Source organism: Xenopus tropicalis, chromosome 8, assembly GCF_000004195.4.
Source record: "Xenopus tropicalis strain Nigerian chromosome 8, UCB_Xtro_10.0, whole genome shotgun sequence".
NCBI classification, from domain to species: Eukaryota; Metazoa; Chordata; class Amphibia; order Anura; family Pipidae; genus Xenopus; species Xenopus tropicalis.
This window is the reverse complement of record NC_030684.2, coordinates 135035404-135051156: the sequence shown is the minus strand read 5'-3', so window position 1 is coordinate 135051156 and position 15753 is coordinate 135035404. Positions and strand designations below refer to the sequence as shown.

Genomic DNA, 15753 nt, shown 5'->3' with positions numbered 1-15753 from the left:
TCTGGTTCTCGGATCCCTTTCTTATCTCTTGCACCACCCCCTTCATCTTAGGCGACAACCAGGCTCCTCTTGGATCCTTCTCCTCCCTATTCCCAACAATGCCCTGTGGCTTCCATCATTCCCTGGGCTGTAAATGGCATGGCACCCTGCAGAACTGTGTAGAATAATTGTTGCCGGTTAGGAAAATGTACAGACAAATCAGAAAGGCTTATCTATGGTATTCTAAGGGGCACATTTACTAATCCATGAACGTCCAAAAAGCGTTTTTCTCGTAATGATCGGTATTTTGCGACTTTTCGAGCGCTCAATATGAAAAAATGGCTATGCAAAAGTCGCGACAATTCACAAAAGTCATAATGGCTTATCAGGGAGACAAGAATCCAGTTTGGTAATTTTATGGTTGTCTTGTACTTTCCACCAAACTGTATCTCTTCTTCTTACATGATGCCTAGGTTTAGGGACACTTTAAGATACCAGCAGGCCCTGGGCAAAATGTAATTAGTGGGCCCCCAATGTCTCAAGAAAATTGGGATAGAATAACCCTCAAGCATGTAAAGTTCAATATAGTAAGGCCGGCAGTGAAGAAATAGTCTGTGCTTACTGAAGCAGACATGATGCCCAAGTGTGCCGCCTGGTCCTACAGCCCTGGGAGCAGACAAATGACAAAATGGTGATACCCCAAGAAAAAGAGGCAAATAGAGCAGTTGAATAAAATGAGGAGTCTGCCATCTCTACAGAATCAGGAAAGCTATCCCAGATGAGAGGTGTGCTGGTGGGCCCCCTACCCTGGTGGGTCTTTTGCCCATTTATTACAATGGCCCTACTTAGGTTCCCTTAGTAGAGGTCTAACAGCCCATGGCGGTGAATTGCAGAATAACTATGAATTGATTGTGAAGACGCTGAATCCAAATGGTTATAGGCAGCACTACATTATTTCATTAAAACGCCTTTATTATCACAATGTGGGCAACAGCAATGTTTCAAGCCTAGTTGGCTCTTTATGCAGCAGACGGGGAGTCAGGTGGCACTTAGCTCTTGAAATGCCCCCTAGCCCCTAGGAAATATACCATGTAGATGCTCCCACCTACACAGTCCGGCATCACTGGGGTTTTCCCTGGCTGCTGTTTAACTGGGCACTTTATTAAAAAAAGAAGAAGCCATATGACCCACCATTTCTTGCTGGTGCAACACCTTGTGTCAGAACAGATCTATGTGGCAAAACTGGCCTAATAACCAAGGAATTGCACTGGCAAGAAATGGCGGGTCACATGACTTCTTTCATGAAGTGCATGGATGTGACGCGGCCATACATTTGCGTTTCCACCACCTGGAAGTAGAAAATAGTGCTATTAAGCAACACTCCCTGTATATCTACATTTCTGGTACTTAACTGACCCAGCAGGTAGATATGATAGCTGATGCGAATATCATTAATAAGGGAAAACGATAAGAGCATGGTAGTTGTACCTAATAAAGGGAAACTCGCCCCGCCAGGCTCCCCCGGCTCCTCCCATTGTAGCTGAATTTGCCCCGGGGAATAAACGCTGCACTACAGAAAGTAATACATGAGGCAAACGCTAGGAATAAAACAGTATAGTATAGTATATAGTATAGCCCACTTCCTTCCTCCAGTTCTCAAAATTGTGTGATTAGTAAGCCTGATTGAGACACAGCAGCACTGACCAGCGTTGCCAGATTTATTTTTCCAAACCAGCCAAAGTCACTTCTAAAATAGCTTAAAACTAGCCAAAAGCCACTTGGAAAGTAGCCCAAAAATAGCCCAAGATGCGCAATGAAAAAAATGTCTAAAAAATAAAGTATATATTGGAAACGCTGCCTTTTTAAAGCATTTAATCACTACCCAAGCCCTGTGCCCCCGCCCAGTTACTGGGATGGCTGTTTCCCTGCCCTCTGTGCCCAGTCCCTGCAGGTTATTGCAGTTTTGCTGCTTCAGGTTCAGCAAAGAGGAATAAAAAAAGTAGCTTCTGTCTATAATTGCATGCTGGTGTAGGGACCCATAGGGTTAAGCTCCCTATGGCTTTAAACCCTACCTCTTCACATATCTATACTGTTATTGGGCAAAGTCTTTGTACTTAGGTTTCAGTTAAATCACTATACCCTATTGGTTTAGTTAGGTTGACCACACCCCTTGCAGACTAATATAGTGTCTAGCACGGAGGTGTGGCCTCCTTTTTGGCTGACCAAAGGACCACTGAGCCTGGGAGCAGAACATAGGCCCCAGTCAAGCCATATACCGCAGAGGATACCATCCCCTCTGGAGAAGTGGGGGACAGGGCCCCGTGAACGAGGTTTAGTAAGCATAGCAGGTCTGTCAGCACTTTCTAGGAAAGTGACATAGCTAGCTCTATTAAGCAAGGGCAGTTTAATAGCCCCAACAAAGTAGAGTTAGTTCTGGGAGTACCCTTCTATCCGGCAATGTTGCCTCAGTGTAGGGCCACGGAGTAGAGATAGTGACAGGTTAGAATAAACCCTGATCCCTACTCACCCGGAGGACTCATATACTAGAGATTATCAACCCGAGGGACAAGAAATCTTTCCAGGCTATCTCACGAGGGGTATCAAACTGAAAGGTGTATTTACCCTGCCCATACTCTACCAAGAGGTGGGATAAACCGGTGTGCACCCTCTCTTCTGCATCAGAGTACTACTATCAAGCATACCGCCCAACTGTCCCGCTTTCCGCGGGACAGTCCCGGTTTTGGCAGCGCGTCCCGCTGTCCCGGATAGTTCCATGAATGTCCCGCATTTCCATAATGCGGGACATTCATGGAACTATCCCGACAGCGGGATGCGCTGGCTGCAGTCAGGCGTTCCCCCAGTGGCTCCTCTCTATATGCGGCTCCTTGTTCTGTGGAGCCAGGTCCTTTTATATAAAAATGGGGAGTGGCAATTGGGGCGTGGCCACACAACGTGGGCGTGGTCAAAAAATTTTTGTCCCTCTTTTCATTTTTCAAATGTTGGGAGGTATGCTATTAAGTAACATCTACCTCTGCGTCTTTGTGAGTATAACTCTGCATCTAATTTGTTTCTGACAATAAACTTGTACTATAGTTCAACTGCAAGAACCTTCTGGTGTCCATCTCTACTAAATCTGCACTACACAGCTACAGTGAGTTGTAGTTACACTACACCCTTGCTCCGTATGGTCTCTTCCACCTAGCGAAGGCCCATCCTGTAACCCATGCTCTAACCCTAACACTAGCCTGGGTTTGGCCTAAATATAGCCAAACAAGCGTTACGCTGGGTATAGTAGTTTTATCTTAGCTGTAGGCTAAATATAAGATACAAACTACATTACCCAGCATGCACTGGGATAGGTACGTCAGAGAAATAAAACTTTGGCTAGTTTCCAAACTACAAACCCAGCAAGGCTTCAAAAAATAGCCCAAAACTGTACCTTGGCGGGTTTGTACTTTGGAAACCCACCAGGGCTTTAAATTAGTAGCCCAATTTGGCGGAAAACCTGCCACTCTGGCAACCCTGGCACTTACAAACCCAGTAGAGCAGCCGCTCCTACTAAAACTTGACTAAAGGGAAAGCACCAATCATACTGAGTCTAACAACTACATGCACCAATCATACTGAGCCTGACAACTAAATGCACCAATCATACTGAGTCTAACAAGTAAATGCAGCAATCATACTGAGCCTAACAACTACATGCACCAATCATACTGAGTCTAACAACTAAATGCACCAATCATACTGAGTCTAACAACACCTATTGCACCACGTGACTCTTCAGCTGCTTCATTTACATATAGAGCGCTCACGAATGTCATTCTTGAGGCGAGTGCACGCACAGGAAGGGGCGGGGCTTGTGCTGTGCCTGCGCAGTAAGTGTTGGACAGTTGTGCCCGGGTATCTGGGTCTCAGTTGCACGGTTCGGAAGTGACAGTGTGCCGGTACCGCTGGGCCCCTATACGCACTCACATCTGCTCAGTAAGTGATTCCCTGTCCCACTATTCTCCTTATAACGGGGAGGGGGCTGTCTGTCAGACATGGGGCCGGAACTGTGTTTGTAAGCAAACTTCCTGTCATAGAGCAGAGCAGTGGGGCAGGTGTATGTATATTTATACATACAGTAGGTAATATCTGTCTATGTACATACATTATGTGCATGGAAAGGCCAATGAGAATAAATGTGAATACTGTCAGTGTGGGGGCTCCCCAGTGTGTAACCCTGTGTATGGGCACCCTATTCTGAGGGGCAGTGAGTGCATGCTGGGTGCATCAGGGGGCTCAGTACCTCGGGTATATGGGATATTCTCTCTTTGTACTTACGGTATGTCCGGCTCATTGCAAATGTTCCAACAAGTTTCTTGTAATTGCAGTAAAGCTTTGTACCTTTGCAGTTTGAGCTATAGACACATTATATCAATAAACCCTATTCAGGGGGCGGAGCTTCTGCAGCAGCTGTAAATATGAGTGGCTATTTATTGTGGGTTCCATTCATTCATTCAGATCCCTTTGCTAACGCTGTGTGTACTGACTGTCACACTGTTATAGGGGATGGAAACCCTGCTGCACTGCTGATACAAACTGTACTCCCTTATTGCTGGGCTACAAATCCCACATTAATGGAACAAATAATGAAGGTTGAAACTTTTCTCCAAATCTCCAGCAACTGCTTTAGGCAAGCTGAAAACGCTGATAGTGTACCCAGTATATTATTTTTAAAAAATGTTATTGATTTTACTATATCTTATAGACAGACAGTTCCAATCATGCTTGTCACATAGTATATTGGATAAAGTACAAGTAAGAAAAGGAAAACAAAAAAGTAACAGTGATGATGAACACTATGCACACTGGGCCCTATCACATGTTGCCTCTTTATATGGCTGTTCAGTACCAAACAGGCTAAAGGAAAAGGACAGAATAAAATGAGTTACCATTAAAGTACCCAGTGTGTAACATTATGATAACCAGCAATAGGGGGGGCCCTACCCATAGCTTTGTGTGTGAGAAATGCTCTCATTGTGAGTATCCAAGTATAACTTATTTTGATATATAGTTCCATCTTGTTGTTCAGTTGGTATTTAAGTAGTTCATTAGTATGTATGTTTTTGATTGTAACCTGTATGTAACCTGCCTAACTGCTAGTTGATCCAGAGGAAGGCAAAAACCCCATCTGAAGCCTCTCTAATTTGCCTCAGAGGGGAAATATTCCTTCCTGACTCCAAGATGGCAATCGGCCCAGTCCCTGGGTCAACTGGTACTGAGAGCTATCTCCCCTACCCCTGTATTCCCTCACTTGTACTGAGAGCTATCCCCCCTACCCCTGTATTCCCTCACTTGTACTGAGAGCTATCCCCCCTACCCCTGTATTCCCTCACTTGTACTGAGAGCTATCTCCCCTACCCCTGTATTCCCTCACTTGTACTGAGAGCTATCTCCCCTACCCCTGTATTCCCTCACTTGTACTGAGAGCTATCCCCCATACCCCTGTATTCCCTCACTTGTACTGAGAGCTATCCCCCCTACCCCTGTATTCCCTCACTTGTACTGAGAGCTATCTCCCCTACCCCTGTATTCCCTCACTTGTACTGAGAGCTATCCCCCATACCCCTGTATTCCCTCACTTGTACTGAGAGCTATCCCCCCTACCCCTGTATTCCCTCACTTGTACTGAGAGCTATCTCCCCTACCCCTGTATTCCGTCACTTGTACTGAGAGCTATCTCCCCTAACCCTGTATTCCCTCACTTGTACTGAGAGCTATCTCCCATACCCCTTTATTCCCTCACTTGTACTGAGAGCTATCTCCCCTACCCCTGTATTCCCTCACTTGTACTGAGAGCTATCTCCCCTACCCCTGTATTCCCTCACTTGTACTGAGAGCTATCTCCCATACCCCTGTATTCCCTCACTTGTACTGAGAGCTATCTCCCCTACCCCTGTATTCCCTCACTTGTACTGAGAGCTATCTCCCCTACCCCTGTATTCCCTCACTTGTACTGAGAGCTATCTCCCCTACCCCTGTATTCCCTCACTTGTACTGAGAGCTATCCCCCATACCCCTGTATTCCCTCACTTGTACTGAGAGCTATCCCCCCTACCCCTGTATTCCCTCACTTGTACTGAGAGCTATCTCCCCTACCCCTGTATTCCCTCACTTGTACTGAGAGCTATCCCCCATACCCCTGTATTCCCTCACTTGTACTGAGAGCTATCCCCCATACCCCTGTATTCCCTCACTTGTACTGAGAGCTATCCCCCCTACCCCTGTATTCCCTCACTTGTACTGAGAGCTATCTCCCCTACCCCTGTATTCCCTCACTTGTACTGAGAGCTATCTCCCCTACCCCTGTATTCCCTCACTTGTACTGAGAGCTATCTCCCCTACCCCTGTATTCCCTCACTTGTACTGAGAGCTATCCCCCTACCCCTGTATTCCCTCACTTGTACTGAGAGCTATCTCCCCTACCCCTGTATTCCCTCACTTGTACTGAGAGCTATCTCCCCTACCCCTGTATTCCCTCACTTGTACTGAGAGCTATCTCCCATACCCCTGTATTCCCTCACTTGTACTGAGAGCTATCTCCCATAACCCTGTATTCCCTCACTTGCTACATACCCACCCAGACCCTTTTTGTACCTATATAATGTATCAGCCAGTACGACTGATTCAGGGAGGGAATTCCACAACTTCACAGCTCTCACTGTAACAAACCCTTTCCCAATATTTAAACGGAACCTCCCTTCTTCTAAACGGAGTGGGTGCCCTCGTGCCCGTTGGAAGGACCTACTGGTAAATAAAGCATTAGAGAGGTTATTATATGCTCCCCTTATATATTTATACATAGTTATCATATCCCCTCTTAAGCGCCTCTTCTCCAGTGTAACCAAACCCAACTGGGCCAGTCTTTCCCCATAACTGAGACTTTCCATACCCTTTACCAGCTTAGTTGTCCTTCTCTAGCAACTTCAACACTGAGTTGTTTAGGCCTTGTAATTTATTTCCCAGGAGCATTACTATAGGCCAAGGTATGATATGTGTATAAAATGGCTTTGAGAGAATAGTAGCAACTTTTGTCCATAGGTCTTTGACCACTGGGCAGGCCAACCATGTATGCCACACAGTTCCATTAGTGGTGCAGCTCCTAAAACCAAGAGGCTGTTGGATATATTTGATGGAGCCGCTCTAGTACATACTGTGTTTTATGAAACTTTTTAAGTGATGTATCCGTAATGGTTACATTATAGCTTCCTTTAAAAATAGTTTGGTACCGTTTGAGCCATATTTCCTGAGAGACTGTTGTTCCAATATCTTTTTCCCAGTCGCTCATGTGTTGAAGTTTGTCCTGGGATTGTGTGTGGCTCACATGATGGTACAACATGGTCTTTCTAGCCATTGTAGATGGTTTCCATATGTGTCTTTTACTAAAGTGGGTTATCTGTATTGCACGGTAGTATTCCACGGGGGGCACTGTTGCATTATTTGGGTTAGTTGCAAAGGTTTTGCCCCATCTGTGAGTTGATGTGCATACAGTATCCCTCGATGGCTCCACCATTTAAACAATTTAGTAATTTGGCCCGGAGGAAAAAGACTGTTTTGTGTTCATACCCAATATTTTTAATGCTAGGCCATTTTTGTATCGTAGTGTATTTGGTAGGTTAATGGGGAAATGAGTTTACAAGTCCGGTGCTGGATTCCAAAGTAATCTTGGTAATGAGACTGGGTTTACAGGATCGGATTTACAGGAGGGCTAAGTTTCCCCCATGTATTGAGATTTGAGCTCATCTTGCTGCTCTGTAATATTGTTGTAAGTTTGAGTCTCTGGGCCACTCTGAGGCAAAGGTTGGCTCTTTGGGACCTATTTTCGAGGTCCTTGTTCTTCTTTTGTTGTGTGTAGCTTTTCTCTGTATACTTCCAGAGTTTCATGTTCTGCATGTTAGGCCATAGTGGTTGCCTCTGTGCAGTCCTTCTGGGTGCTAGTACGGTCGCCGAGCTCTTGTATCTGTTTTGTAAATTCGGCTACTTCTGTGGCTAATTCTATTCGGGCAACAAATGCAAATGGCACTCAGAGTTGCAAATAAGGGAACAAGCTCTTAAAAAAAACTTTATTGCGGAGGTGCAACGTTTCGGGGCAAGGTGACCCCTTTATCAAGCATACAGACCAGTGAAAGCATCAAAGATTTATACAAATTCAGTTAACAAAATCACCACACTTGATTGGAAAATTACATTACATTAACATTTATTTATAAAGCGCCAACATATTCCGCAGCGCTGTACAATAAGTGGGTTCCATACATTGGGCATACAGAGTAACATATAAAGCAATCAGTAACCGATACAGGAGGGGAAGAGAGCCCTGCCCAAAAGAGCTTACACTCTACATTATTATTATTATTAACATTTATTTATAAAGCGCCAACATATTCCGCAGCGCTGTACAATAAGTGGAAAATTGAATAAATACTTAATTAGACACAGGTGTGTTGTATTACAATATAACAGCATAAAACATAGTGTATTACTACATCAATCAACGTGCATCTTGCATCAAAAACACCAAAATACTATATATCAATAAAAGTGCATTAAGTGTGAACAGTTTTTTCATCTCGGTTCAAAGTCCAGACACACAGAAAAAACTGTTCATATTTATGCACTTTCTACACTTAATGCACTTTTATTGATATATAATATTTCTGTGTTTTTGATGCAAGATGCACGTCGATTGATGTAGTAATACACTATGTTTTATGCTGTTATATTGTAATACACTAAATCAGCTGTCAGGGAAATGTGTGAACCCATATGTGGTACAGCACTGGAGTGACCTTTAGACCTTCTACTTCTTTGTAGGGAAAGAGGGTTTGGTGACCACTGGATTGGCTGTAATTTGCTTTTGATTCTACTTCCAATTGCCTCTTGTATATAATGTAATTAGGGTGGCAGTACCAACTGCCTCTCACTGTGTAATATAATGTGCTTGGGATTTCAGTACTTACAACCTCTCACCATTTATAATAACCTTGGTTTTGGCTTGTCTGGACCCATTTTTTGTTACTGTATCTTTTGCTTCGAGTGTCAGTACCCATTTCTTTTTACAGTATAATGTGTATGTGGTGCCAGTATCCACACGTCTAGAGATTGTGCTAGTATATATATATATATATATATATATATATATATATATATATATACAAGTTGAATGCCTCAGGGATAACCCTGATGAAAGTTCCAGGCTGGAACTGAAACGTCGGACACAATAAAGAACCATGCTTCAATACTATTTGTAAAACCTTTTTTATTTCTTTGATGATATAGCTTTAAAAGTCCTGCGAGTGCTGGCCTTAACTGCAGTGATTTTTATATATATATATATATAACAGTCCACACGACAGCACCACACTCCAAAATCTGCTGCTCTGCAGCTGCCCCTGTGCACGGGATATCATATAAATATCAAAATAAAACAGCCAGCACCAAGGGTCTTTGTGTTTCAAAAAAATCTCTCGTGTATTATAATTGCATGTACAACCGACGTTTCGGTCCCTTTTGGGACCTTTTTCAAGGTGCAAATACATACAACAACTCAGTTTAAATAGCCTCCTCCCATGAATCCAGGGAGGGCCAGTGACATCATATGCACATTAACCCCATAGTGACCATTAATACCATATACCAATTATATATTTTATAAAAGTGCATTCATACTTCATAATAAATCTGTTGCACATATTCAATACCCCAATCTAGTTAAAACTGCAACGATATTAAACAGCATACATGTGTATAAAATTGCCCCCACATCTATAAATACTCGTGCAACATTGTATATTATGTGAACATTAGCAAAATTGCACTTTATATGGTTCACATAATGTTCACATAATATACAATGTTGCACGAGTATTTATAGATGTGGGGGCAATTTTATACACATGTATGCTGTTTGAATGCACTTTTATAAAATATATAATTGGTATATGGTATTAATGGTCACTATGGGGTTAATGTGCATATGATGTCACTGGCCCTCCCTGGATTCATGGGAGGAGGCTATTTAAACTGAGTTGTTGTATGTATTTGCACCTTGAAAAAGGTCCCTAAAGGGACCGAAACGTCGGTTGTACATGCAATTATAATACACGAGAGATTTTTTGAAACACAAAGACCCTTGGTGCTGGCTGTTTTATTTTGATATATATATATATATATATATATATATATATATATATAATATAATATAACATTAATTAATATATATATAGCAAAGCTATCTGGCCTGTCCTACACTCACTCACCCCCGGTCTGGCCTGTCCTACCACTCACTCACCCCCGGTCTGGCCTGTCCTACCACTTACTCACCCCCGGTCTGGCCTGTCCTACCACTCACTCACCCCCGGTCTGGCCTGTCCTACCACTCACTCACCCCCGGTCTGGCCAGTCCTACACTCACTCACCCCCGGTCTGGCCTGTCCTACACTTACTCACCCCCGGTCTGGCCTGTCCTACCACTCACTCACCCCCGGTCTGGCCTGTCCTACCACTCACTCACCCCCGGTCTGGCCAGTCCTACACTCACTCACCCCCGGTCTGGCCTGTCCTACACTTACTCACCCCCGGTCTGGCCTGTCCTACCACTCACTCACCCCCGGTCTGGCCTGTCCTACACTCACTCACCCCCGGTCTGGCCAGTCCTACACTCACTTTTATCTGATTCATTAACCATTCTACTGCTTCAATATACATTTAAAAAAAAGGGACTGAGTTTTACCTGCAACTTACTTGCTTTCAAGGTTAAACCCCCAAATGGTTGCACTTTTATTGGCCCATTGGGATCACCTGACTGTAGCTGGGAAGGGGTGGGGCTACAACATGGAGCTGGCCACTGTTCCTGTATAAACTAAAACATTTTAGCGAATAAGGGAAAGTTGTGCTCACCACAACATTTTAGACCATTAGGGCTCTGGCACACGAGGAGATTTGTCGCCTGCGTTTTTTTCCCCCGGAGATTTGGCGACAAGTCGCCACAACAATACACATTTCATGTGAGTGAGTTGAGCTCCAGGCGATCTGCTACCCATGGTACCACCCAACAGTTACCCCTCCCACATGTTTACTCAAGTCGCTCAGAAAAGGGTCTGTGTGCGATTTGAAACAGCAGGTGACTTGAAGTAGCCTCGTATGTTTTGACGCTGGCGATTTCCATTGGTTTTGCATTGGCGTCTTGTCGTTCATCTTGTCGCCAAATGGTTCTTTTAAAAATCGCCGGCGACAAATCTCCTCGTGTGCCAGAGCCCTTAGAAGGGGGTACAATGGGGCTGTGACTTTTTTTTTTATTCTGTAGTGCTTTCTTATCTCAGGGCTATATATATATAGAACTGGGGATCAACCAAACCTTTAATCAAAGATACTCCCTTCATTTCATGCAGCATAATAGTTACATTTATTTATATATTGGTTTGTTTCTCAGTTGCAGGTTAGCCAGCTTGTTGGGGATTATTATGGCATCCATCATGAACAACATTATGATAGCCTCCTTCATTCTCTGGGCGCTGTATACAGAATGTCTCTCAGGTAAGTGATTTTATTCGCACAATTTGTTTAATGCAGTAGTGGCTGTTGATGTATCAGGGAGAATCTGTAACTGTAAATTAAATTAACTCGGGACACAGGAAGATAAACAGGGGTCAGATGTTACTCATGACTTTTTACAGGACTATATCATCAATACCTTTCTTATATAAAAATAAGATGTTTGTTGCCAAGATATAGTTTATTTATAGATACTTGTCCTTTTAAAGGAACAGGTCAGTGTAAAAATGAAACTGGATAAAATGGATAGCCTGCGCAAAACAGCAATACTGCAATATAGTTAGTTAGGCAAATATGTAATCTATAAAGACAGGAGTGGGCAGATGCCTAACATAATAACCAGAACTCTACTTCCCGCTTTCAGCTCTCTAAGCTGTTAGCAGTCAGTAACCAATCAGTGACTTGAGGGGGGGCCACTTGGGACATAACTCTTCAGTTTGTGACCCCTCCGGTCAGATTCAAATGCAAACTGACAGTTATGTCCCATATGGCCCCCCCTCAAGTCACTGATTGGTTGCTGACTGCTAACAGCTTAGAGAGCTGAAAGCAGGAAGTAGAGTTCTGGTTATTATATTAGACATCTGCCCACTCCAGCCTTTATAAATTACATTTCTGCCTAACTAACTATATTGAAAACCTGTTTTATTTTGCGCAGTCTCTTTCACCCTGTTTCATTTTTACACTGATCTGTTCCTTTAAGCTTATGGCAGTGCCTTGAGTTCTCCGTAAGTATCCTCTCAGGGAGAACTGTCTAAATGCCAGCACTGTGAGGTGGGAGCGGTCTTAAGCGATACGCCTGATGGTGGTAACTTCTATCGTACAAATTGCTGTCACAATTGGCCCATTTTGCTCTATAATCTCCAAATTACTCCTCAATTTCATTGTGTCAGAGCTTCAGTAGGGATACACTGAATTCAGCATGATTTCAATTCAGCAGAATCCTACGTGTCCAGCCAGTCAAATCTAAACCCTTAAAGATATGTTATTCTATAACTAACCAACTGAAACTGTTTAATTTTTGATAATGTTCTCAAATTTTCATATACAAATTACCGTATATACTCGAGTATAAGCAGAGTTTTCAGCACAAAAAATTTGCTCAAAAAGTAACCCTCGGCTTATACTCAAGTATACCTCCCTCCTACCTAACTCCCTCCGCTTGTGTCCGTCCTGACGACTCTTGCCGAATTGAGCGCGCTTGCACCTAGCCTAGACGGGCGTGCGTGCGTCCAGACGTCAATGCGCGTATGCGTGCACGGACGCACGCCGCGCCTTGCAGGAGGGACCCATCACCGCGCCTTGCAGGAGGGACCCATCACCGCGCCTTGCAGGAGGGACCCATCACCGCGCCTTGCTGGAAGGACCCATCGTCAAATCCTGTATCGGCGTGCACGGAAACACCTGGTCGCACAACGCGCCTTGCATCCTCTGATCCTGCTCCCAAGGCAAGCCTCAATATCACACGTGCCCCCCAGTCCTCTTCAGCTTGCTAGTTCTCCTTGGGCCCGAATCGATTCTTTCTAACACCTGATGCACTGACAGTATAGGACGTACTAGTGCGACTGCTTTTTGCTGCTGATTTGTGTGCCACACAAGACCGCGCTGTTCAGAAAACACAAATCATCAGCAAGAAGGAGTCACGCTGGTGCGACCTATATTCCTACTGCATCTGGTATTAGAAGTGATCAACAAAAATATATAAAAATCAGTGGTTGGAGGGTAGACAAGAAGAGACAATGCTGTTGTGCCCCTATGTACAGTGCCCTAGGCAGTTCTGCCTATCCCTAGTTCCTCTGCAAGCCATATAATGCTGATAAATCTGACAGGGGACAAGAGAAGGTCCAGACATAACATTATTAGCAATGAATTTTAGCTGATAAGGGAAAATTAATCATAGTTCACAAACTGCCCATCTTCAGGAAAAAAGAAAGATAACTTATTTACAAAAATTAAATTTGTATTAAGTCCAGCATCAAGAATTATTTTGCCCTTGTAACTACTATTGTAGTACTGTGGTGGGACTTGTACACTGGGGTCCAAGTACTTGATAATTAGTATGGCAGCTTCCTTAGCGTTCCTAAACTTGCTTTTGTCTGTAGCATTTTTCTTTCCCTAAATTTATCTATTTATTTATTTGTTATTTATTTAAATATTGAAACTTGGCAGTAGTGGTTGCATTTCCCACCCTAGGCTTATACTCGAATCAATAAGTTTTCCCAGTTTTCCTAGGGAAAATTAGGTACCTCGGCTTATATTCGGATCGGCTTATACTCGAGTATATACGGTACTCTTCAGTTTGATTGACTCATTTGTGGAGTACAGGTATAGGACCCCTTATCCAGAATGCTCGGGACCTAGGGTATTCCGGATAAGGGGTCTTTCCGTAATTTGGATCTCCGTACCTTAAGTCTACTAAAAAAATCAATAAAACATTAATTAAACCCAATAGGACTGCTCTGCCCCCAATAAGGGGTAATTATATCTTAGTTGGGATCAAGTACAGGTACTGTTTTATTATTACAGAGAAAAGGGAATCATTTAACCATTAAATAAACCCAATAGAGCTGTTCTGCCCCAATAAGGGGTAATTATATCTTAGTTGGGATCAAGTACAGGTACTGTTTTATTATTACAGAGAAAAGGGAATCATTTAACCATTAAATAAACCCAATAGGGCTGTTCTGCCCCAATAAGGGGTAATTATATCTTAGTTGGGATCAAGTACAGGTACCGTTTTATTATTACAGAGAAAAGGGAATCATTTAACCATTAAATAAACCCAATAGGGCTGTTCTGCCCCCAATAAGGGGTAATTATATCTCAGTTGGGATCAAGTACAGGTACTGTTTTATTATTACAGAGAAAAGGGAATCATTTAACCATTAAATAAACCCAATAGGGCTGTTCTGCCCCCAATAAGGGGTAATTATATCTTAGTTGGGATCAAGTACAGGTACTGTTTTATTATTACAGAGAAAAGGGAATCATTTAACCATTAAATAAACCCAATAGGGCTGTTCTGCCCCCAATAAGGGGTAATTATATCTTAGTTGGGATCAAGTACAGGTACTGTTTTATTATTACAGAGAAAAGGGAATCCTTTAACCATTAAATAAACCCAATAGGGCTGTTCTGCCCCCAATAAGGGGTAATTATATCTTAGTTGGAATCAAGTACAGGTACTGTTTTATTATTACAGAGAAAAGGGAATCATTTAACCATTAAATAAACCCAGTAGGACTGTTCTGCCCCCAATAAGGGGTAATTATATCTTAGTTGGGATCAAGTACAGGTACTGTTTTATTATTACAGAGAAAAGGGATTAAATAAACCCAATAGGGCTGTTCTGCCCCCAATAAGGGGTAATTATATCTTAGTTTGGATCAAGTACAGGTACTGTTTTATTATTACAGAGAAAAGGGAATCATTTAACCATGAAATAAACCCAATAGGGCTGTTCTGCCCCCAATAAGGGGTAATTATATCTTAGTTGGGATCAAGTACAGGTACTGTTTTATTATTACATAGAAAAGGGAATCCTTTAACCATTAAATAAACCCAATAGGGCTGTTCTGCCCCCAATAAGGGGTAATTATATCTTAGTTGGGATCAAGTACAGGTACTGTTTTATTATTACATAGAAAAGGGAATCCTTTAACCATTAAATAAACCCAATAGGGCTGTTCTGCCCCCAATAAGGGGTAATTATATCTTAGTTGGGATCAAGTACAGGTACTGTTTTATTATTACAGAGAAAAGGGAATCATTTAACCATTAAATAAACCCAATAGGACTGTTCTGCCCCCAATAAGGGGTAATTATATCTTAGTTGGGATCAAGTACAGGTACTGTTTTATTATTACAGAGAAAAGGGAATCATTTAACCATTAAATAAACCCAATAGGGCTGTTCTGCCCCCAATAAGGGGTAATTATATCTTAGTTGGGATTAAGTACAGGTACTGTTTTATTATTACAGAGAAAAGGGAATCATTTAACCATTAAATAAACCCAATAGGGCTGTTCTGCCCCAATAAGGGGTAATTATATCTTAGTTGGGATCAAGTACAGGTACTGTTTTATTATTACAGAGAAAAGGGAATCATTTAACCATTAAATAAACCCAATAGGACTGTTCTGCCCCAATAAGGGGTAATTATATCTTAGTTGGGATCAA

At 42.7% G+C, this 15753-nt stretch overlaps 1 protein-coding gene across 12 annotated transcripts in view; it reads left to right on the top strand.

The window, feature by feature from the left end:
- Nucleotides 1–3801: 3801 nt before the first annotated feature.
- LOC100495215 (selection and upkeep of intraepithelial T-cells protein 2-like) overlaps nucleotides 3802–15753 on the top strand; it is a 31114-nt gene continuing 19162 nt past the window's right edge. For 11 of the 12 annotated variants that reach the window (XM_031890778.1, XM_012953502.3, XM_031890777.1 and 8 more), the window contains exons 1-2: nucleotides 3802–3963; nucleotides 11456–11559. In XM_031890778.1, the coding sequence (XP_031746638.1) occupies nucleotides 11487–11559 (73 nt within the window). In that variant the 5' untranslated portion in view covers nucleotides 3802–3963; nucleotides 11456–11486. The remainder of the gene's footprint in view (nucleotides 3964–11455; nucleotides 11560–15753) is intronic. The other variant, XM_031890772.1, reaches the window with a different exon arrangement.